A 25,434-nucleotide genomic window follows, 5' to 3' on the forward strand; every position below is an offset into this window, starting at 1 on the left:
ATGTTATTTGATATGATTTATACTGTGAAAATGGTAACAAATCTCATGGCAACCATGTGGCAACACTACATTAGAACTGTCAATCTGTCATGTCATTCATTCACTTTAGTGATAGTAAAAAAAGGAAAAACGGCTAGGTACCGAAATGTCTGATAGTGCCGGTGATAATTCAAAACCAAGAGTTGCTGTTTTAGGAGGTAATTCCACCTTGAAATATGACTAATTCCTCTAGAAAAATAATATTTTTCATATTACAATTGAACAAAATCTTGGAGTTCCCGTGACAATTCAATATTTTGTAACGGTTCTGATCTTAGTCATCCTATGACCTAAGTCTTTTTTCGAAGTCTTTTCACGCTGCGATCTTTCCAGGGTGTGGTTTCATCGGGCGAAACCTGGTAGAGTATCTTATAAGCAATGACCTGGTTAGCGGAGTTCGCGTTGTCGATAAAACACCACCACAGTTGGCCTTTCTGAATGCGACACATTCCAAAGTTTTTGAGGACCCCCGCGTCGAGTACAAGAGTGCCAATCTTATAAACCCAAGTAAGTGCATGTGTATACACATTAAATAGATAAAATATGTTATGGTTACTGCATACTTTCTAATTAAATTAATGATTATTTGAAGCCTTACAATTTAAAACACTTTAGTGTGTAATCTAAATACATGTCCACATGCCCTACATTTACCTATTCAATAAAAACTGAATTACAGCTAAATTATTGCTGTCTTGTACAGTTAATTATCTGAACCAGTAGTTTTTAGCTTGTGAGAAATAACTATAAATATAAAAATTAACGAGAAAAAGTGCCTGTGAAGGTCTAATTTCTGAATAAATGATTTGAATTTGAACATTAAAAAACTTTTTAGTGGTAATCAATAGAAGTGCTTCACTTTTATGTGTGTGTACTTTTATATGTGTTTTATGGAATCATGATTTATCATTCCAAACCCTACACATCAATACTTTTGAATTAAGATAGAAAAAGATTCAAAGTTCAGTTTAGTGGAATAAAAAAATATGATGAGGAAATATATTCTTTCATGCTCTACATATATAAATTAATTAATACTTGTTTATTTACCACAATAAAGTTTGTTAATCATTCAAAGTAATTTGAACTGTATTGTTTTATAGTGGAGCAGAAATTGAAAGAGCTAGGCACCCAGTAAATATTATAATACTGTGTGTATCCTGTCATTGACTCCTGTAGCCATGATAACTTATCTCATCGGATGAGTCATTTATGTATATTCTCAGCTTTACAAAATTGCATACAAATATTGAAAGATGTTTTTCTAGAATATAGTACAAAAAATTGGACTATGCAATTGAACCAGTTGATGTGGTTCAGTTTCCATTAAAACTGGAAATCTTTGGAGCAAAAAAGAACAGAGGGAGCCCATTGCCCAACAATGCAACAGCTCTTAATAATAAAATAAATTTATAATTTATTTTATAAAATACCTACTTAATTGAAAAAATTGAAGGATATGGTATGGATTTTCCAAAAGTTCTCAAATTGTGCCTATATCATTTATTTAAGTTTACACTGAGAATAGTTCTGGCGTTTTGCAATATTTAATGCACAAAAGAATTAGATATAAAGAGATGAAAAATTTAACAATCTAATGGGACACTCAATATTTGTTTTGTATTTTTATTAAAACCATTGAAATAAGAATTAGTTGCTTAATGGAAAAGACAAATATGTATCACTGTGGCAGTGTACACATATTAATAAAGGACTAAAGGACTATTCACAGTCGGTCAGTGTTCAGGAAAATAATATGCCTGTTCCCTATTCTCTACACCTATATCTTGAATATAGGCAGTGGTTATTGTTCTAACCATGTGTGCAGCATACTAATCACGTTGCCTTGACACGTGTCTGGTATGTATGGAGTCGTTAGTCTGTCCCATTGTTTCACTATGTGAAGGTAAGGTGACTGCCCATCTCTATAATTAGTTATAATAAAATCTAGGTTATTTATCACAATGGGCGAGAAATTAGCGAAAATACCTGTGTGATCGATATTTTTGGATTTTTTGGGACATTGAGAGGGAGCGGAGGGCGCTGACGATGAGGGCAAATATGATGGCCGGCAGGTTTACTAGATGTTCTTCAAAAGTTAAAATTACTCTTTTCGGAGCTTATTGTACATCATTTTATACCTGCGGCCTGTGGCCCAGTATAGCAAAAAATCATACAAACCTCTGAGTCCAGTACAATAATGCTTTCAGGATGCTGATGGGGCTACCAAGACGCTGTAGTGCATCAGGGATGTTCGCAGAAAACCGCATTGACTGTTTTTATGCTACAATGCGTAAAAGATGCGCATCCCTGGTGCGCCGAGTGCGTGCGAGCGCCAACAGCGTCCTAAGCATGATTGCAAGCAGGCTGCACTGTGCATATGGTGGTCACTGCTGCTCAATCTCACATGGGATTGAGCAACAGTGATTGACACTTATACTGTTTTTATTATATTATTTATTTATTATTACTAACCCTAGGCTAAGATCATTGATACTAACAAAATGGATGAAAATCTGAAATAAATGAATTTATTATTTATTATTATTTTTGTTAAATTATTTAATGAAAATATTTTGCTAGATTATTTTTTTGCGATCGTAAGCAACTAGGTACATTTTAAATTTCAATGAAAATTGTACACATATATAAAGATTGCTTGTTTAATCATATGGAATAATATAATTTGAAATTGTGAAAAATACCTATACAAGTTTAATTTCTCAATAAATGCGTTGAGGAAATCATGAACCTCTTGGTTGTAGCATCATGCGCATCCGCGCTCGACCCCGGCCCTCACGAGTGGGGTCTCGTCGTGAACTGCGCCGGGGAGACGAGGGTGGGGCAATCCGAGGCGGTCTACTCCGAGGGCATTTACACCCTCAGCTGCAATGTAGCCAAGCAGTGCGCTGCATTGAAAGTGCCTCGCTTAGTGGAGATATCCAGTGGGTACATGTATAGTAAGGATAAGGTGAGTTGTGATTCATAGGATCGTTAAAACTATGCATGTATAGCAAAAAGTGTTGGTTGGATGATGTCAACCATGATTGTACCAATGTTTTGACAACTAAGGATGCCAAATACCATGCGAAGTGGTGAAGATGCAGATCCTAGGCCATTGGATGTTTCATGGCTAAGAAAACAACCAGAAATATGCCCAAAGGGAGAGAGAAAAAATATGTTATAGAAATAAAAATGTTAGTAAATAACTTCTTTTCTTATATTTTTCTATAACTCTCTTCTGACTTTCCATTCCAACTCTCGTTTCATTAGTCTGCTGTAGAAATTCCATTTAAAATAAGCAGCACCTTTCACTGTGCTATTTGCTGTCTGTAGCTTTCTTGTATCTAAGTGTGTGAACTGTTAAATAAATGTTTTAGCCACACAAAGAAAGTGATGCTGTGAATCCTTGGACAGTAGAGGCCCAGATGAAGGCGAAAGTGGAGCAAGAACTGAAGAAATTAGAACCTGATCTTAACTACACCATACTAAGGCCTGCCATAGTCTATGGTGTGGGTGATAGAAGAAGTCTCAGTAAGTAAACTAAAATACATACATATCGTAGTATCACGTCTATATCCCTTATAGGGTAAACGGTGCCAAGAGAAGTGAGTTTATCCACCATAACTCTTAAACACCTTATCAGATAATAATGTGATACCTCATATCATTAGTTTTCAGAAATTGTGCCCCGGATGACTTAGGCTATGTGATCTCATTATAAAATCAATATGGCTCATTATGTACTTACTCCATATATTGCAAACATAAAATTAAAATTATGGCAATTTTTGTAAGATTGGTCTATTAGATATTTTATTTTATTATCTTAGGATATTCTGATATGCTTTTGTTCAGGTAGTTTTAGACTTGGTACACGATGTTGACTTGTATTTTAATTGAAATATACAATTTAAATATCGATATATTAGCAGAAACAAATTAATTATGTAATTTATGATTTTTACATAAATTTATATTTAATAAATGGTAAGTGAATGAGTTTATTTCGGCATTTCTTCTTAGCAGTGGTCGTTCCGAAATGCTAGTAGTTTGTAGCTTTGGTAAATATCATTTAATTTAGAACATGACGTGAAAAAGTGCCTGTGAAGGCTTAATTTCTGAATAAATGATTTGATTTTGATTTTATAAAATATTAATTTGTTTCAAAAACTCGAAAGTTTTTGAAATGAATAATTCAACAAAAAGGTTTGCCAAGTTTCATCTTTTTGAAAACCTAAACAAACTTGGTATAATACATTATAATAATACAGATCATCGAAAGATTTTGTTATGTTACACTGAACTCATTGGAGTTTATTTGTCAGTTTTATCAGACTATGCAACAGACGCTATCTCACATAGGAAACGCCGTTATCAGAGTATTAGAACATGCATAAATTTAGGATATAGCGTTGCCTTATCTATCCTTGTCTGATATGTGTCAACAGTTAGACATAACTACAAATAAACATTACGACAACACGGAGAATCCTATACGAAATATTAGGGATTATTTTATTTGAATTTTATTCTATTCTACCTACTAGAAGATATATTGTAAGGAATTCTGGGATTGTATAAATAGTTAATAAATACTAGTGGCCCGCCTACTTCGCACGGATGCAATAGGCATATAATATTCGTGTAAACCTTCTCCATGAATCTCTATTAAAAAACCTGCATCGAAAATATAAAGATCTAAGTATACTTAGCGACAGACAGATAGCGGACAGTGACATTGTAATATACTATATAGTAACTAAATATGATATATTTTTTACGAGATCGCCCCATAGCTATGACTTTAAAACCCATGGTCGTAATCACTATTTCTCCCGCCAGCCCCTCGCCTCCTGTACGGTGGCATCTACAAGCACCTAGGTGAGACCATGAAGCTGCTGTGGACGGCGGAGCTGAAGCTGAACACGGTGCACGTGCGGGACGTGTGTCGCGCCGCGTGGCTCGTGGCGAGGCGCGCGCGCTGCGCCGGCCACACCTACCACGTGGTGGACGACGCCAACACCACGCAGGTATACTGTCAGCGCCTTGCCTCGCTGCGCCGGCCACACCTACCACGTGGTGGACGACGCCAACACCACGCAGGTATACTGTCAGCGCCTTGCCTCGCTGCGCCGGCCACACCTACCACGTGGTGGACGACGCCAACACCACGCAGGTATACTGTCAGCGCCTTGCCTCGCTGCGCCGGCCACACCTACCACGTGGTGGACGACGCCAACACCACGCAGGTATACTGTCAGCGCCTCGCCTCGCTGCGCCGGCCACACCTACCACGTGGTGGACGACGCCAACACCACGCAGGTATACTGTCAGCGCCTCGCCTCGCTGCGCCGGCCACACCTACCACGTGGTGGACGACGCCAACACCACGCAGGTATACTGTCAGCGCCTCGCCTCGCTGCGCCGGCCACACCTACCACGTGGTGGACGACGCCAACACCACGCAGGTATACTGTCAGCGCCTCGCCTCGCTGCGCCGGCCACACCTACCACGTGGTGGACGACGCCAACACCACGCAGGTATACTGTCAGCGCCTCGCCTCGCTGCGCCGGCCACACCTACCACGTGGTGGACGACGCCAACACCACGCAGGTATACTGTCAGCGCCTCGCCTCGCTGCGCCGGCCACACCTACCACGTGGTGGACGACGCCAACACCACGCAGGTATACTGTCAGCGCCTTGCCTCGCTGCGCCGGCCACACCTACCACGTGGTGGACGACGCCAACACCACGCAGGTATACTGTCAGCGCCTCGCCTCGCTGCGCCGGCCACACCTACCACGTGGTGGACGACGCCAACACCACGCAGGTATACTGTCAGCGCCTCGCCTCGCTGCGCCGGCCACACCTACCACGTGGTGGACGACGCCAACACCACGCAGGTATACTGCAGCGCCTCGCCTCGCTGCGCCGGCCACACCTACCACGTGGTGGACGACGCCAACACCACGCAGGTAAACAACTCTCAGCCCCTCGTCTCATCCACAAGCACCTGAGTATGAAACAGGCAGTATGCAGCTAACGTTATAACGACCTTACTGAATAAAAACGATAAATCAATAGTGCAATTGACCTATGAAGGAAACTTGTCCAGGTGACCAGCGATATTTCTGCGGCTGGCTGGTAGATATCCCTTCTATCGCTATAAATTTAGTAGACACTTCAGGCATCGTCACTTTTGTGATAAATTGATACAAGATCTTCAAGTCGGAGTTCACGTAAATGGTATTAAAAATTATCATTTTTATATAAAAACTAATCAGGCATGCAGACATACAGCCCACCCCACCTGATGGCAAGTGGTCACAGCAGCCTGTAGACGCTGGATCACCGCAGGGGTGTCACACACGCAACGCCGAACCTAAATGATGATCGGTTATGCTTTGAGGGACATATTTTAAGTTTAATTAGAAATTGCTTTTACAGGCTTAAGGTTCTTTATAAAATACGCAAGTACCTTTCAGAGAAAGCAAGAATAATTCTTTGTGAGTCACTTATACTTTCTCGTCTAAACTATGGTGATCTAGTGTATGGTCCACGTTTATTGTATAAGACTAAACGTATGGTGCAACGAGTGCAGAACGCATGTTGTCGTTTCTGTTTTGCTATTCCGCCTCGCACACACGTCACGCCTTACCTGAATGATAAATCCATGTTGAATATGGAATCGCGGAGACATTTACATCTTGCTATGTTAATGTTTGATATAATTAAGTTTAAAAATATTGATTATTTATATTGCAAATTACAATTTTCATCGTCGGAGTATTCGCCGTACTAGAATACCGCTGATGTATCATATTCACCATACTGTGGCTTTCACTGGCAGTTTCCGTCATCAGGCAACCAAGTGCTGGAATAATATTCCTCCACCTATTAGATCGTTATCCAGGAAATCAACTTTCAAAAAACAATTTAAGACGTTTATTTTAGAAAACCAAAAAGCAACTTAGTTGCCTGGTAGTGATGTCTGCTCGTTTTGTGTGGCGTGTGACGAGTGGCTTGTATTTGTCTGGTGCTATTGTGTTAGTTTCGGTTTAAATTGAATTCGTATTCGTTTAGTCTACTTCCTATTGTCTTCATAATATTTGCAATGTTATTATTTTAAATGTGTTAAGTGTGTATCAAGAATTGTATAATTACTATGGCGCGACCGTCTCCGATATGCGTGAAACCCCGTGTACCCTCTGGTGGTATCTGAAAATCAGTGCCCTGCTCTCTTTGTAGAGCAGAATATGCACTGAAATACTGCTTTTTATATCGCTACGGCACATGATTGTATAGTTATGTAGAATGTTTCTTGTGTATTTGTCCTTTATATTAATGGTTCACTGTATCATAAATGTATATTGTGTGTCCTCGATATAAATAAACAGTTTATCTATCTAAATGAATATTTTCATGTCCTTTTCAAAATCTCCATGTAATCATCCTAAATAGGAAATAACAATACTTAATCTGTTTCTTTCAGGGCAGTCTTGCGGAGCTTGTGAGTGAGATATTCAAGATCAACCATGATTACTACGGAGCTGCTATTTCTACTTTGGCTAAGGTAGGTTAAATAATTTACACACGGTAATTTAAATACGTATTCAATTTACATTAAATAGTGGATTGTGCATCAATGTCGTAAATCTAGGCATTTTGATGCACGGCGTTTATATCTGTTTAAATGAGAAGTGAAAATTAGGAATTTTTATTAAATGTCATAAAAATATTACGCCCAATTACCAGTTTCGGGAGCACTTGGCTAAAACACAATACAGAAATGTTTAATTAAAACATTGTCTGCGCATCTATTTTGTTTTATTTATAATTTACTAGAGGCCCGCTCTTTGGTGAAAACAAAATACGAAATCAGTCACAGTTTTTGATTTTATCGCTTTCATATAGACAGATTTATTTTTATAATATGAAAGGATTAGTGTCGTTAGGTAAGATATTGCAAACAATGTTTTTTCAACATTATCCCTGTCTCTCTTTACTCTTTCTTGAATCATTATCGGCTATGACACCCGAAGCCCAAAGACCGCGTAAAAAGTAAATCTAAATTTTGACGATTTGACTGATGATTGAATGATCTTATAGATCTCAAAGACTTTATATCCCATGGAAAGAAATGGAATGGTTCTATTTTATGCACACTTTACACCTTTCCTTAACTAGGTCTAACAATATTCCAGACAGACATTACAGCGGTGGCCGAGGAAGCCAACGACAAACACCTGACAGCGTGGGCGGACATCTGCCGGCAGTACCAGCTGCTGCATTCTCCGTTGGAGCCCAGCGCCCCAGTGGAGTTGCTGCTCAACAAACATGTCTGCTTGGACGGGAGTAAACTGAAGGAGATTATGAGTATGGATGTACCGAAGCCTACTGCTGAGAACTTGTTGCAGGTATGAGTTTTTCTCGCTCTCTCTCTCTTTCTCTCTTTCTCATTTTAGTATTTTCCCAGTGTCTTCCGCCGCTATAAACCTGAGTTTATTGAATTGTGACCCTGAGGTCACAATTTGTCCACCACTTCGCACGGAATTGCGGACCTCTCGCTCATCTGAGCGTTTTCTCTCGTTTCTTCCTTAGTTATTTAGCACCGTAACCCACGGACTCAGACTTCACAATGGAGGAAGGAACCGGGAAAATACTCACGTGAGAACCCGGTGAAGTTGCTGTTTTAAAAACAGGTCAGCTTGGACGGACAGACGGGCAAACAAAGGCATGGTATGTAATATATATATATCAATCACAAAGTTACCACGTTTGGTGCATACTATTATTTAGTTCAAAACCCATTGTTTTGATTAATTTCAGGTACTAGAAGACTATGCGTCCATGAATCTTTTCCCAAAGGAGCTGTTGCTATGACCGACCAATTAAACTACATATATATATAATTGATTTTAAACAAAAAAAAATACGTTTTTCCGAGATTTACAGTGAATAATTATTTGGTGATTTCCAATTTAAGATGGCTATATGTTATATCGTAAATGTCCAAGATGTGTAGATGTAGGTATATCTGTATCTCTTATTATCTCAGTCGTCAAGAGACCTATCTCTTTTGGTATGTTTCCATGCTAAATATTGTTTTGTCATCATCATTATTTGTGAATCTTGGTATTTTTCCTTCTATTCATAAATAAAGATAAAGCTAGCCTAGCTAAAATATAATCTGTCACTATCGCACTTTTACAATATTATTTGACACTGACAGAACGAGACAAAACATACTTTAGCTCAAACATGCTTAACTTTTTTATGATTATGAAGATTTATTATTACGTTTTATGATTAATTTCAATACATTTCCAATCAATTGTAATATTTTTCCGTTCTTAATCGATGTTTTACATTTGGCTCTGTCTACCCCGCCAGGGATGAGGACGTGATAAAATAGTCTCACAGTGGTCCAGAATTGTATGCTTTAGCTTAAGTTTGTATTAAGTTTTAGTCATTTTCGTAGCAACGAATTGTTTTAGGAAGTCAATTGTATTTTTTATTGTCATTTTGATGCATTTTAAACGGCTAGGTACGGGTGGATTTCAGTCACAAATTCTTCCATTCCTTATGGCTTAAGGGCATAATATGGAATGTGACATGCAAAAAGACTTCCTGTACATAAAAGGAGTGCTATTTTTACCTTGCCCTTGCCTTCTCCATTTCACTCCGTGTCTTTTTAAGGCACACTATAGTTTTTTCAAGTTCTTAGAACCTCTAACCAAAATCTAGCATTTCTTCAAAATAATATTGCGAAAAGCAGTAAGGTTTTTCTTCAAACAACCCCTAGGGTACCACTTCTAGCCGATAAAATTCGTATTAAATTACACTGTGATAAAAGAACACGTAAGATTATATTCTAGGTCCTGACTGACATTTCGGCCATATATTTTTATAAATCGTGATTGGACAATAAAACGCGTTTTGGAAGACAGTTTTGTATTTGTAAGAAATCAAAGACTGCGGATACCAAAAAGCAATCAACTATGTTGTTTCTACTAAATTCTTATCTTGAAAATGTCAATACTGATTTAACTTATTCCATCCAATAGCGTGAATTGAAGAGATTTTATGGAAATATAAGTATATGAACAATTTTATTGCTTTTCTTAGAGACGGTGCGTAATAATTTTCAATATAATTGATATATTTAAGTGTAATATTTGCTTCCGTCAGAAATTACCCTTGAAACCTAGTTTCATGTTTAGTATAAGTTGAAAATCAGTGCTGGATTTGAAAATATTTTTATCCGAAGATAGCACATGATGATCTTATAAGGCCGGTTGAAACTAGGTCTAACCGGCTATATTTAGCATAAGCCCTGATAGTTCTATCCGGCACTGACAATAGTGCATGTTAATAGAGAGATAAATGCGTGCACGACACGACAGAGTGCGCAATGAAATATTAAATATCTGATGTTCATTTTACTTGACATAATATTAAACTAAAAGTTTTAGACAATCATCTTTGACAGAAAAAGTATCTGTAATTTGTTTAATATTAATCATGCACGAAGTTGGCTCCTAATTATGCCTACCAATTGAATTGGAAAGAAAATACTGTAATTTTAGTTACCCTACTAAGTCGTGATTTAATATTTAGTACTTATCTTTACAATGTGAAGCATATATAATCGATTTTATGGGTAAGCACGCGCTTTTTAAGTAGTTTTCATGTCCAAGATATAGTTTTGGATAATGCAAATGAATAGTCGCTTTTAATTAATGTCCAAAACAAAGGCCTATATACAAATAATCGCGCTGATAATTTTCGCTAGATCGCAATTGAACCTCATCGTTTTGTTATTTTTTTTTTACGGTTCCTTAATATTACTATTTTGAATCTGAAATCGCGAAAATAGTAATATTTTCGCGATTTCAGATTCTTGATCAAATTTGAACCGTAAACAAATGTTGCCGTTGTCAAAACCACAGTTCCAACAACTTTGTAATGTCCTTTTTATATCTGTGGTTACAACAAGTTGCGATTGTCACCGAAGCTTAAAAACGCCGGCAGATGTTCCGCTTAAGTTATTAGCGCATTTGGGGATGTTCAAATAAAAAATGGGGGTAATTGAATTTGCGATAAGAGGTATTTTGACAGGCATTTTACCCTTTTGCCTTATATATTCTCGTAGTTTACATTAAGATATAAATGTATGTACTTATCTTCTGCTCAATAATAATATTTTGCATTTGTATAACATAAAGTGATGAAGTTATTTGAGTACATTCGCGTACCATCACTTGCTCTCTGTAGAGCTTCCAATAAAATATATAAGGAAATAGTCAATTCTTTGGAAAATTGTATCTTTATGTTGTATATTATGTGAACCCCATGTAACTATGTATTCCAATAAACAAAGTCTTTATACAGTTGTGTTTTATTACATTGCGGATGACATAGGTACTGTTTCTGTAAACAAAAATTAGTATACTTAACTAATGTATTTTGTTCGCATTCAATAGTTGTGCATTTTTGTATTTTGGAAAATATAATTTTACACGTATATTAGAAGTTAAATATTAAAAAAAAATGTTTTACTTATGTAACTTTTTCTCAAAAATGTAGTACATAATTTAAGACTAACCCTCTAATGGTCAATTCTAAATTTATTAAAAGGATACTTCATAATTCTGTGGCAAATGTTAAGTAGTGCAAAGAAACGCCTATAAAAGTTAAAATGGATGAATTTTAAAATAAATGACATAAAAGCAAAAATTTATACACTGCAATTAAGTATGTCGAATAATTTCAAATCGGGTCATGCATCATAAGAATTAATTTAAAAAAACATATAACGGTGACAATAATTTCAATTTTATTTGAACAGGAGAGCATACGAGATAATAATATTGCACATAGTTTACAAACTCGATCATTAATACAAACACAACAAGACCATTTTCGCGCAAGTTTTGGAAGAATTAACGGGAGCCTGTAATTATGAAGAATTATATTTATTTTCAAATTTCACACCTAATCTGAATTTGCAAAACACTTATAATTCATAATATTGCAAACAAGACCTTGACGTCTTTACCGTAAAAATATTAATTACAATGTGATTCATACAAAAAACAAGACAAGCTATATGATTAAAAAATCGACCGAAACTAGTATACTAGGCGAAATTGGCCATACAAAAATAAGACACGAGTCGGAGAGTCGCCTCACCCTAGTGATATTGTCTACATCAGTGTTCGATCATACGATATATCACTTAGATATTGAGTCTCCACGCCGAATGGAAGCGCGTGACATGAATCGCTCCAAATAAGTTCGCACTAGCTTTTATTTCACAGAAAAGCACTCTGTAGCAGAGAAACTAATCAGTTTCTAGAATCTAATCAGATTCTTAATCCTGAAAAGATAACATAAATAAAAAATATAAATACGAAGACAAAACTTTTCACCAAAGATTTTTCACTTGGCGAATACTAATTAAAAATTTGGTTTTAATTTTTTTAAATCATAATAATTTTACTCTCTTTGCTGCTACAAAATGCAAATCCATTTGACATAAAATAAGAACAGATTGCTTATTAATTTAATTCTAGACTTATTCTAGCCAGAGGTGGTTTATGCCTGGGCAAAAACGTGTATAGACCAAGTGTAAACCACCCATCTCCAATTCTAGCCAATCAAAGGTACACTAGCGTATTACAACAGGACTATACGCAAAAAGACCACTATATAAATATAAAACACGGCCACTTGAGGTCCCAGTGAATCACAACAAAATTATCTAAATTCTAATTGGCTGATGACCTGTCAAAACGAAAAATGTCAAAATTGACGAGAGTCTTACAGTAGCTGTACAGAAGTAGTTTCAATCAGTCTGATGGTACAATTATTTATTTATTTATAAAGTCACTTACTGCACTAACAGTCAGTTGCCCAAGACGTATAGTTATGTCAATCAAACACTTCACACAAACAATTAATACAATAGGATATTCCTGAATAAACATATTGCCATATTTGTAATACGTCAGTCGATAATATAATTGAACACCTTATTTTTATTAAAGGAGTCAACAAAGTCATTCATTAACAATCAATGAAAAAATCAGGCACTGCTGAAAATACAATCGAAAAAACTTTTGCACGGCGCGCTTAATTGTTCCGTCCTCTTTCGCACTTCAAAATAAATGTCATATCGAGCGAAAGAGACAGCAACAAATTCCCGCGACAGTGCGGTCATGGGCTTTTGATCGAAAGAATTCCAAGTGATGGAAACTCTCTTATTTAAACTCAATGGCTTAGCTTTGCAGCCAGCCTATCACATTGTAATTTGTAGGTGCAAAATGTAGGTGAATAGTCACTTAGGAATACTTAAAAAGCGGCTAATTTAACCTGTATTGACGCCAATCTAGACCAATTCACTTACCATATTACCTTTTTGAGGTGAAACGAGGACACTCGAAATTTTAGTTTTTCTCGCCCAGGTGCACAAAGTGTGGAATATCGTTGTGACGTAAGTTTTTTACTTGTTTGCCCGACTGCGCAAACTCGAACCAAGCACTCAGTGATGCGACACGAGAATCGAGTGAAACAAATCATCTCTTAGGACGCGGCCCCAATTCTCCTTCATACTCCGTTGCGTCGACGCAGCGCGTTGCCAACGCAACGGAGCAATGGTGCCTGACCCTTAAAAATTGATCACGGAAATGGTTAACAAAATCCCCTTATAAATAAAAGGCGGAAAGTGCAATAACTGTACGCTGTACAGTCGACCGCTCGTCAAGCCAACCTGAATTTTCGTAAATTTGAATGTCGATGCATTTATGACTGTAGAAAAAAGATTGCAAATATTTTATAATCATTAATAGGTTCGAGTTGGAATTCTGGTAGCTTGATGTGGTGTTGACTGTACAAGTGAACCCGGGTATCTACAGTGTTGCGGGGGTTACCGCTCAGTGGAAGCGAGGTGGTTCACTGTGCGTCATGCCAGCTGAGAGTCCGGGGAACCCACGTGGCAGTACTCTGTTAGTGGTACTATAACCACTTGTATCTGGAAATAAAACAGTATTTATTTTTACGAAAATATCATTTTTGCCACATGATTCTATTGTCGTCAAAGAGAACTTATTGCATTCGATGCGTGGCAAATAAATCATAAGGCCTAGCAGTGAACCGCCGAGGAGTTACCTCGTTGGAAGCCGATCCTGGATGCACCATCAGGTCTCACGCTTGCCTTCCGCAATGTTTATCTACCGGACAAAGATTACGGAAGAATACCTTTACCGGTATCCGGTAGACCGAATATCCGGTTGACGAATTAAAATCTTGACTTACCCTCAGCTGATCTTTGTTAGGTCCCATCAAATGCCGCGGCTCGGGCACGTCGCAGGGCTCCGTGCACTTGAGGCAGCGGGCGGCGGGCTTGTCCGCGTCCGCGGGCGAGTACAGCGGGGTGTTGAGCTCGTCAAAGTCTAAAGCCCCGTCTATGTTCAACACCCTGCGCGATGGAACATTCGATAAGTGCGACGATCAACGTCTGTTTCAAGTATAGATATTGTAATGTGACGATAAGCCCTCAATAAATCTATATAACCTTAATTATTTTATTTCATTACTTCATTCACTGTTATGAACTAAATTACGCATCTAGATAAACAACCTGAATAACACCTCCACAACCGTTCTATTTTCAATATGTATATAATCCTTGTTAATCTATACTATTATTATAAAGAGGTATGCGTTTGTGAGTTTGTATGTTTGAGACGGGTAAGAAAACTACCGAAACTACCGAACCGATTAAAACAATTCTTTCACCATTAGAAAGGTATATTATCCAAGATTGCTAAAGGATATATTTTATCTCTAAATTTCGACGGGAGCGAAGCCCCGGGAAACATCTAGTCAATAATAAAGACAGTTACAGTTATCATCGAACCTATAATCAACTAGTAGTTTTATTGAGGAGCCCTACGTATTACATCATACTATACATATAATTTAAAAAAATATATTGATAGTGATTCTGTATGTGAGCTATGATTGTACGGGCAAAACGTAAAAACTACTGGATGTATTTTTATGCGATTTTCTCAGTTGTATAACTTAAAATCTTGTATCACCGCGATATATTGCTCAGAACCAGAGACATTGACAACAAGGTAATGAGTTTAAGCACAAATTAAACGCGGGCGAAGTCGCGGGCAAAAGTTAGTATTTTAATAAAAATGTAAAGAAACCCCCGACTCCGAAGTTTTTGGCATTCTCTCATCCGCTAGAAAAGAATCCAAGATTCCTAAACGTCTGAACGTATTGTATTGAAAACAGTTGAGAACAAGTAATAAGTTGGAAAAAATTACTTATTTTTTTTTCTTTCACACTACAGTTCTACAACGCGTAATTTTAATTAATACTTTATTTATCATTATTAGACATCAAATAGGTACTAGACATTTTGTTAGTCAGCGACTTTTGTCTTTTTCTTAACCAAAACATTGTCGGCATCTCGCCTTCTCAATGCATTCGATTCGTAGATGTTCGGTTGTTTCCGTGGCGCGCAGTTGAATAAAACGGTTAGTTGAAATAACGCCCACGACTAACGGACAGACGTACAGATACACAAACAAGTTAATTACAAGTCCTCTCTTTCTATTGTCGTAGATTAAAATCTCATATCATATCAATCTTTACTACTATTTAAAAAAAAAAAAGAATTGTGAGAATATACCTGTTTTGCGATGAAAACCGATGCACCCTTTCCACCACATTTGAGACGTGTTCGACGCCCTTTTGCACACCCCACACCAGTATGCCGATCTAGAAACAAATGTTAAAAATGATAATGTATTCAATTATAGCACTTTGAAAATTAATTCGTCATTTTTCAATTATTATTCATTTAGCAACACCTTATGATTAATACATCCGACTAATATTACAAATGTGAAAGTAAGTTTGTTTATTACCTCTTCACGCTCTATCTACTCAAACAATCTCCTTGAAATTTTGCATACATATAGTTTGAAGTACGGAGAAAGGGTACTTTCTGCCTCTTCTGTGGGAAATACACGCGGGCGGAGCCTCGCGCGAAAGATAGTATTAAATAAATAGATAATAAATATATTAGGACAAATCACACAGATTGAGCTAGCCCCAAAGTAAGTTCGAGACTTGTGTAATGGGATACTAACTCAACGATACTATATTTTATAACATATACATATATAGATAAACATCCAAGACCCGGGCCAATCAGAGGTCATTTCCACCATGACCCGACCGGGGATCGAACCCGGGACCTCTCGGTTCAGATGCGAGCACTGCGCCACCGAGGTCGTCTTGTATTAGATACGTATAGAGTATTATGTATTATATATTTTGCTAAACTGGTTTACTTAATGAGTTTCCTGCTGAGATAAATATTACATTACCTTGACCCTAACGTCGGGCTCCGGTTCTGCGTCGTAATCGCCGTGCGCGGGCTCGGCCACGTTCTGGCACGTGACGGAGATGCGCACAGTGCGCAGCACCACCTCGGGCACCTACACAGGCAGGCGGCTCATTACGCTGACTGTACACTCGACCGCATGTCAATAATGTTATTGCTTTCACAAATCAATTTGTCCATTGGTCCATTGCATTGGTTTTTGTAAGAGCTGTGGTGGTGTAATGGTTAAGGGCGTCTTAACCTTTACCATTACGCCTTTGGATCGAAAGGCCTCAGGTTCGTATCCTACTCTTGCTATATCAGTTTGTATACCAATCTTATTTAGTAGTTTTCATAGACCAAAACTTGCTTCCGGTGAAGGAAAACATCGTGAGGAAACCTGCACACTGGCTGACAGTTTATTTCCATAGTGTGTATGCGACTACTGGCACTAGATGGAGGTAAGTAGTCGTAAAAAAGTCATGTCAGATGCCTTTAAGCGACTTGAATAAAATCTGACCTTTTTTTATATTGTCAATACATTACACTGTAAACAACGTCGTCTGCCTTACCTTATCCCATCGTCTAAGGTCGACAATATGATACAAGAGAACAAATGTTGGCCATTAAAAAAAATGTTACACATAAAAAGCGAAATTTCTCTCGACGCTAACCGAAGTGCGGTAACAAAGCGTTAGTATAAAATGATCAATAGAAACGCGTGCCTTAAAACGTTCTTCAACACACTGGAAAATCGACAACTGAGTAAAAACCCCAACGAACACACCAGTGCCGAAAATTTCGACCAAGTGTGTTAAATAAATCAGTACTCGCGTATAAAAAAAAATACTCACATCGTAAGTCCCAGCCCAGACGATAAGAAGACTCTTCCTGAACCAGACACCTTTTGGATACAAGTCCAGGGACCATTCGTTCAGTTTATCATGGCTGTCCTGGTCCGCCACACATCTCCTTGTGGAGAACATGAAGGTCCTCGTGTGGTAACAAGGCAGGGAGTGGAAGTTGTCTACGGCCAGGACAGAGCCCCACGTGTCCTCGGTGTAGAGACGAGGGGTGAACAGCATACGGCCGCCTTCAGAGTGTTGGATCTCTGATACGCGCTCGTATTGACCTGAAATCCTGCTTGTTTTAAGGTGTGTCTTGTTTTATGTACTATAAAAGTGTTAGTAGTTTGTAGCTTCGGTAAATATTATTTAATCTAGAATATGACGTGAAAAAGTGCCTGTGAAGGCCTAATTTCTGAATAAATTATTTGATTTTGATTTTTGATTCAAAATGTATTTTAGTGTACAGACAAATATGGCCCATCCCAAAAAAAGTTTGACGTCAGGGAGGCGGCCAGTCGTAAAATCACAGTGAAATTGAAATGTTTATTTTAACGCAGACCACAGGCTTTGGGGCGTGTGAATAATTGTAAATGCAATAGGAAAAACTTTTTCTTCCGTGGACTTTTTTGAAATACCATAAATCCTTACATATTAGATATAAACTCCTGTCGGGTCTGTTTGTCTGTATGAACGCGGTAAACCCAAAACATTCTGGACAGATTTTTATACGGTTTCCACCAATAGATAGTGCGAGTAGAATCTTCAGGGATGCTAGTGTACAATAAATTTTCTGTACTAATACAATGTAATAATTTAATTACTTAAAAGTACTTTAACTATATGCATAACAAATTTCATCGAAATCCGTCCATTGATTTAGCCGTAAATGCGGCACAGACAGACAGTCAGTCAGATAGACAGAGAAGCATATAGCATTTTTAATATTAGTACGGAATTATGGATTCATAGTTACCAGACTGGTAGCTCATGGCTATGGCCATTCTCTCCATGAAGAACTCCTTGTGCTCCTGAGTCAGGGGGCACAGCAACAGCTTCGCTAGTTGCTTCGGACACATCATTGGGAACCTGAATAACATAACGCATATTGTTAATTACTTTTTGACGACTTCGATGGCGCAGTGTTGCCCCTGAACCGAGAGGTCCCGGGTTCGATCCCCGGTCGGGTCATGATGGAAAATTATCATTTTCTTCTTTGATTGGCCCGGGTCTTGGATGTTTATCTATATATGTATTTGTTATAAAATATAGTATCGTTGAGTTTGTATCCCATAACACAAGTCTCGAACTTACTTTGGGGCTAGCTCAATCTGTGTGATTTGTCCTAATATATATATTTATTTATTATTTCCAACTAATCAACTCAGACACTAGTTTCTAATGTCAAAAACAAAAAAATATATGGAGCTTGTATGACAGTAATGTATTGACATAACGATTTTTGGATTCAAAATGCTAAAATTTAATGAGAATACAAATAGAGTCATTATCATCATCACATCGAGTGTGTGATTTTATTCAAGTCGCCTAAAGGCATCTGACATGACTTTTACGACTACTTACCGCCGTCTAGTGGAAGATAGTTGCATACAAACTAGTGAACTATATTGGCCATTGTAAATGGGTATAATATAACCTATAATAACAAATAGTGCAGCGCGAATAGCATACAGCGGAGCGAAGCCGCGGGTCTTAACTTGTAATTAATAAAACAGATCAACTAAGGCGACATTTCATTATATATTATGTGTGGTTATTAAATACCTTTGTGTATTTATTTTTTATCCAGACAAGTAACCAAGTGGCACTTACAATAAACAGAGAAAAGTACCGTGTTAGTAATAGGATAGTTGACAAGGTCAAAGAATCGTATGTAAAATATGTACAATCTAGATAAAATATACATATTTAGGATCATTACGATAATTTCTTACTCATATACTTGAACAATGTAGCTGGATCATTATACGAAGATTTAAAGTAGGTTGGAAAGTCCATTTGAAAAAAAAAAAATTGGAATTAAAAAAACAAATTCAACCATCATAAAAAACTAAAATTTTGTTACAACTTTTATGAAGAAGTCATTACCATAAACGTAATATTTAATGTAGCTGTCGAACAAACATATCTTTTGTTGCGAACGTATTACCACGTTGTGACGTCACTTCTACGTGTCATTTAGTATGGAGCATTTGGACGAGTCCAAAAATGTGTGATTTTATTTTGTCATATCTATGAAAGCATAGTCATTACCACAATATTTTTTCACTGGAGTTTCTATTGATATAAGGCCCTTCGAATAATCATCACGACAAAAAATTGACAATTAGCCTATTGGCCATGGTGATATCACCCCGCAATCTCACCTGATGTGTGAGAAGACTGCGGCTACAAGAGAGTCCCAGTGAGTTTTCTTCTCCGCTTCGCTCAATTCGCTCTCGCTCATTCGTTCGCGCTGCTTGTCCAGCCATCGCACTACGAACCTGCACATAAATATATTATATATATAACATAATATAATAAAAAGTTCCCATGTTGCTTCTGTCTGTCTTCGCAATGAACTCGAAAACCACCGGGCGGATTTTTGTAAGGTTTTTGTAATTTGTATTAATAGATAGATTCTTGACGAAAATTTAGGTGGATAATTTACCATAAGTGTAGCTCGAGCACCGGCCACTATTCACTGCCAAATTATATAGGACTAGATGATGCCCGTGGCTTCACTCCCGTGGGAATTTTGTGATAAAATATAGCCCATAGCAATTTTAGATAACACACCTTTCTAATGGTGAAAGAATTTTGAAATCGCTTTGGTAGTTTCGGAGATTAGCCGCCTCAAACATACAAAGTCACAAATGCTTACCTCTTTATAATAATAGTAATATAGTTAAGAGTACCTACTACTCTCTAATGAAAATACTCTACGTCGGCGTAAGACGAAAGAGATTAATTAATTCAGCCGAACTGGCATGGTCTCGATAGCTCAGTGGTCAAGAGCACTGTCCCGGATGGACAGGGGCGCGGGTTCAATTCCCGCTCGATTCCAGAATTTTTTCATCTCATTATTATTTTCAAAAATAAGTTAAAAAGCATGTGTGACATGATAACAAATCCATTTAAATAATAGATATATACGTTTGTCCTTTTAACCTGAGCGGCATTTTTGGGTCAAAATGTGGACTATCGAACTCACGGGTACAAGCTCATCTCGTTGTGCAGCACCAGGTCGCTCTGCTGCAGCAGCTGCACCAGAGTCTCTCCCTCCAGCTGCTCCAGCTCCCCGTCAGACCACACCCACTCGAAGTTCCATTTCACGAAGTTTTGGCAGGCCTGCTCGACAATATTATGACAATAATTTAACAACAAACGCTTAGGCGTAAAATGGTAAAAGAGTATAAGGACAAAAACGCAAAATGATAAAAAAATAATTAAATTTATTCTCAGTATTTAAACAGTTTCTACCCAAAAAGTCGTTGGCAAACCATACTGAAATGGTGGTGGTGTAATGGTTAAGACGCCCGCCTGTGGATCGAAAGGTCCCAGGTTCGAATCCTACTCGTGCCTCATGAGTTTGTATACAAATCTGACTAGTATAGTAGATTTATAAAGATAGTAGTTTAGTAGTAAACAAGAAGGGATACGTGTCAATGGAGTGATGGTGAACAACATTAGATATGCGGACGACACTGTACTTATCGCGAGCTCCGAAACCGGACTACAAGCTCTTCTGGACGAAGTGGCAACTGTAGGCGAAGCCATGGGACTGTCAATTAACGTTAATAAAACTGAGTCCATGGTTATAGCGACAAACCAGTCGGCCGCTCCCAATATTATGCTTCGCGGAATAAAGGTTGAAGGCGTACAGAAGTTTAGATATCTGGGCCGCTACTTTACATCCACTTTAGACCACCAAGATGAAATAAAATGTAGGATTGGACAAGCCAAATCGGCTTTCTTCAAAATGACCAAAGTTTTGTGTGACCTAAAAATCCCATTCCCATTAAGACATCGCCTTATGAAATGTTATGACTGGTCTATCCTGTTGTATGACTGCGAGACATGGGTCCTTAAAAAAGATAGCTGTGATCGACTACAAACGCAGCAACCACATCTCGAAGAGATGTGATTGCTGCGCAGAATGTTCAAGATTCCGTGGACCAGTTTTACATCCAATGTCAAAGTACTGCAACGAGCTAAGTGTCTGATGACCACCATTCGGAGGAGGAAAGCTGGTTTCTTTGGCCACATACAAAGGGGACCCCAGTTTGAATTTCTAAGACTGATTCTTGAAGGCAAAATCCCTGGCAAAAGACCTCCTGGCCGCCATCGACGAAAGTGGTTTGATGATATAAAGGATTGGACCGGACTTAGATACAACCAACTGAAAATAGCGGCCCAAAACCGTGAGGATTTCCGTATGCTGACCTCCAAACTTCAATTCGAAGATGGCACCCCATGATGATGAGTAGTTTTCATCGACCACCACTTGCTTCCGGTGAAGGAAAACATCGTGAATTAACCTGCACACTGGTTGATTATTATTAACTTGTGTGTGAAATGGAGAAGGCAAGAATAGCAAACCACTCCATTAATAATGTCAAGAAAGTTGTTGTGTGAGTTTCATTCCACGTAATGACCACGACCCTCAGCCATGAGGAATACGACTATGAAGAGAAACCAAACTAGTATGGTTTCTATCAGGACAGAGATTGATAACATGAAGTCACTAACTGCGAAACAAGAACTTACCTTGGCAACATCGTCATGTGAGCACGCCTGAGTATACTGCATCCACGCTATGAGCTGACCTCGCTTGGCAGCTTGAGCTACGTGTGTGGACATGAAACTGAGGCACAACGTGACTAGATCCTGGTGAAGATAAAATATAATTTAATCTTATTAGTTAGGTATATTAGTTTTAAAAAATCATCAACATCAGCCTTTTAAATGCGCCTTCCTAATGGATGGATTAGGATAGCCTATGTCCCACCACGGGCCATTTTAATCACTGCAAATAGGACGGCCTGGACCAACGGGTAACATTAACATACCTTCCGAAACACAGTGAATAAAGTTACAAGTTTATTTGTTAGACAAATTAAAAAAACCCCGACTTTCGATTTTCATTTCCCTACATTTGAATGGCTAAATTGATTTTGATCAAACATATCTCAGAACCACTGCATAAAAATTAGCTATCAAATAAAAAAAACAGCATTCAAATCGGTTCATCCGTTCATGAGCAACGGTGCCATGTACAGACAGACAGGCACCCCTCTTTTTGCGTCAAGGGTTAAAAATACAATTAATAAGAATAGGTAATAACAAAAAAAAATATTATACCTACGTATAAATACGTATTAAACATATGTAATTCAAATTAATCTCAAGAAGAAAAACAGATAATAAATAACATGGTAATTATTTATTAACACCAACCTTAACATTATATTTGTCAGCTAGCGAAAGTACGGGCAGTACAGTATGGTAAGATATCTTTATTTGGCCAGTGTAAAAATACCTGCGAAAGACCAAACATTTTTGTAAATCATAACATAGTACAAAACGAAGTCACCATCTGCATTCGTCTGTTTCTAAGCTTTTTTTCTTAAACAACGCAATGGATTGTGATGCAGTTTTTACTGTATTCAGACAATTTATTCCCCAAGGTTTATAGTTATAATATCTTTTACCCACAACTTCGTATGCGAGTAAAAATCCGTTTTCGGTGGAAATTAATGAAATCTCTTCTTAGTGCTCCCCTACACTCCCCAGGGAACCCACATGCCAAATTTCAGCTTCCTACGCCCCGTAGTTTCAAATGTATGTTGTCTGTCGGTCAGTCACTCAGTAAAGGAAGAGTTTTGGTATATATTGATGATTGACTCAGTACGAAGCCGCGCCAGATCGTTAGTTTGATTTTATGCTACCAAGCAGGCGAACAGACAAGCAGCCTATAGATCTAGCTTTTAATCCAAACATGATATAATTAGGTTTTAACCCAGATTTGAAACTGATAATTCAAATTCATATTCAAAATTCTTTATTCAATTTAAGATGATATACATCACTTATTGACGTCAAAAAATTATTTAAACTAAGTCTACTGCCGACTTCCAAAGCACAGGTGAAGAAGAAGCGGCGCAACAAACTTCACCGCAGCCTATTCTCCAAAGACGACAATTAACAAATATAGGTCTTATACATATATTAAAAATTAGGGGGACAAATTTACATCAATAAAATAGGAAGTGTCATATACAGTATTTGAGGGTACTTGAGAATATCCAGTCTGGTTTTATGTCAGGTGAGTGAACACGCGTGTTCACCCGAATTTATCCTTTTCCACCTTGTATATATCAGTGGCGATGAGAAAACATATATATCAGGAAGGAATAGGATAATAAATAGGAATCTTTTTGTAGCTTATATAAGTAAATTGGATTTGAGAATAAATAATGAAGGAACTCTCTTTAGGAAGGAAAAACAGTGATCAAATTACTCAAATGATCAAAGTACTCACTTTAGGAAGTGTGGGAAGACAGCGGCAGCGGCAGGATCCTCTTGCAGAACTATTCTACTCTCGCGCCACTCACTCCATTCTCTATTCATCAACATAACCTAGAAAGAGTAAGTTAGTTGAAGCTCAATGGTGCTAAGCGATCATACTACGAATTTCTTTATCATCAAATGGGGAGAAGTGAAGGAGACTCACATGTTGGGAATACCCCACTTATGTGGAATGAAGTTAGGCAGATAATGATGAAATTGATTTCAGTTATGGGTAAGACAGTAAGACACTTGCTTTTGTATCTTGCATGCTTGCTTTGCTATCTCATCCTCATGTGGTTGTGATGCCCCGAAAATCAATGTCTATGTAAAAAGTAATAAGGGCAGAAACCACAAACTTCAATTGGATGAAGTTAGAGTTCCACATTAAGGGTATAATTAAATGTTTATTTATTTTAAAAGAATAATTACAATAATTATAATTAATAATTTAAATTAATTTAGTGTTTATAATTTAGTTTTAATTTTGACTTATTATTGTCTTCTAGTACTGTATGTTAGAAATAAATTAATAATTTTAATATAGTTACTTTTTTATTTGATATTATATTTAGTCACCTGGAAAACTTCACTACTGGCACACAGTATCAGTCTGTGGGCAGGGTAGCCGACCCCTGCCACTTGCAGAGTCAGGTCGCTCATCAGCTGCTCGGCATACAGAGTGGCTATCTTGAGCAACACACTCTTCGAGTTGTCCACCTAGAAGTTATTTATTTATTAGAACTTTATTAGTTCACCAAGATGATAGACAGGGCGGACCTAATACTTATTGCATACTCCACAAGTCAAATCTCAAAAAAACTGAAAGTTAATTTAAAGAGTATGTTTTTTCTATCAATTTTTTTAAGCTTTTTATATCCATACAGATATGCCAGCTCCATCTTATTTTATAAAACATTGTTTAATCAATTTCACAAAAAACAACACTTTCACAATAGAATTTCTGGATGAATATGAATATAATACCTAACACATTAAATAGAAAGCAGGTATCCCATAGTCTTGTAATTACAAGCAAGCCTAAGCCTTTTAATCTTTAGGTAAATCAAATAAATGTGTTAATTTTACTGGCATATTTTTTTGATAAGATTTGTTCAGGGTCAGTCAGAAATGGGCGCGCAACTTTGTGGAAGTTGCGCGCCCATTTCTGACTGATATTAGCACTTTTCTCAAACTGTATATGATAGCTGTACGATAAAGAATAAAATGAAATGGCTTTATTATGCTTGAATATTTACCTCCAAATCATCATTGGCTTCATCGGGTTCCTCCGTTTTGTTCGTGGAGGAACCCTGACGATCAACAGTGAGGTAACTCATCTTATGACCCAGGCTGGTTTATAGGCTTCATCAAATATTACTAACTAATAATAACCTTTGAATTTGAATTTCATTTAAAACCACTTTTATATGATTCCAGTAATCAACAAATGCATAAATCTAAATTTCGCCTGATCGAGATCGTCTGTGTATTTTTTTCAAGTATTTTCTCTATGTACTGTCAAATTGAAATCACAGTTGTCATGTCACTTGTTGGCAGTGA

The 25,434-nt window shown here is 37.6% G+C and overlaps 2 protein-coding genes across 2 annotated transcripts; one reads left to right on the forward strand and one right to left on the reverse strand.

Moving 5' to 3' along the window:
• The first annotated feature begins 78 nt into the window (after positions 1 to 78).
• Positions 79 to 11,436, forward strand: LOC128672591 (uncharacterized protein). Its single transcript, XM_053749840.1, has 8 exons — positions 79 to 197; positions 373 to 546; positions 2,805 to 3,010; positions 3,420 to 3,573; positions 4,885 to 5,072; positions 7,538 to 7,618; positions 8,250 to 8,462; positions 8,875 to 11,436. The coding sequence occupies exons 1-8, from the start codon at positions 146 to 148 to the stop codon at positions 8,926 to 8,928; spliced, it is 1,122 nt and encodes a 373-aa protein (XP_053605815.1). The 5' UTR covers positions 79 to 145; the 3' UTR covers positions 8,929 to 11,436.
• A 425-nt stretch (positions 11,437 to 11,861) lies between these two features.
• Positions 11,862 to 25,400, reverse strand: Tango10 (Transport and Golgi organization 10). The gene is made up of 13 exons (XM_053749837.1): positions 25,131 to 25,400; positions 24,451 to 24,591; positions 23,846 to 23,943; positions 22,762 to 22,843; positions 22,072 to 22,191; positions 20,516 to 20,652; positions 19,689 to 19,805; positions 18,278 to 18,390; positions 17,311 to 17,588; positions 16,461 to 16,571; positions 15,758 to 15,846; positions 14,365 to 14,527; positions 11,862 to 14,080 (listed from the first exon to the last, which is right to left on the reverse strand). The coding sequence occupies exons 1-13, from the start codon at positions 25,209 to 25,211 to the stop codon at positions 14,012 to 14,014; spliced, it is 1,599 nt and encodes a 532-aa protein (XP_053605812.1). The 5' UTR covers positions 25,212 to 25,400; the 3' UTR covers positions 11,862 to 14,011.
• Between the last annotated feature and the right edge of the window lie 34 nt (positions 25,401 to 25,434).

The sequence above is a fragment of the Plodia interpunctella genome, chromosome 9 (assembly GCF_027563975.2).
Source record: "Plodia interpunctella isolate USDA-ARS_2022_Savannah chromosome 9, ilPloInte3.2, whole genome shotgun sequence".
Taxonomy (NCBI): domain Eukaryota; kingdom Metazoa; phylum Arthropoda; class Insecta; order Lepidoptera; family Pyralidae; genus Plodia; species Plodia interpunctella.

Coding starts and splice junctions, on each gene's coding strand:
- Tango10 (XM_053749837.1), bottom strand. CDS start 25,211: ATGAGTTACCTCACTGTTGATCGTCAGGGTTCCTCCACGAACAAAACG. Junction 22,844..23,845: donor GTCTTCCCACACTTCCTAAA/GTGAGTACTTTG, acceptor GGTCTTTCGCAG/GTATTTTTACACTGGCCAAA. Junction 14,081..14,364: donor CTAACAAAGATCAGCTGAGG/GTAAGTCAAGAT, acceptor TTTTATTTCCAG/ATACAAGTGGTTATAGTACC.
- LOC128672591 (XM_053749840.1), top strand. CDS start 146: ATGTCTGATAGTGCCGGTGATAATTCAAAACCAAGAGTTGCTGTTTTA. Junction 5,073..7,537: donor ACGACGCCAACACCACGCAG/GTATACTGTCAG, acceptor TGTTTCTTTCAG/GGCAGTCTTGCGGAGCTTGT. Junction 8,463..8,874: donor CTGCTGAGAACTTGTTGCAG/GTATGAGTTTTT, acceptor GATTAATTTCAG/GTACTAGAAGACTATGCGTC.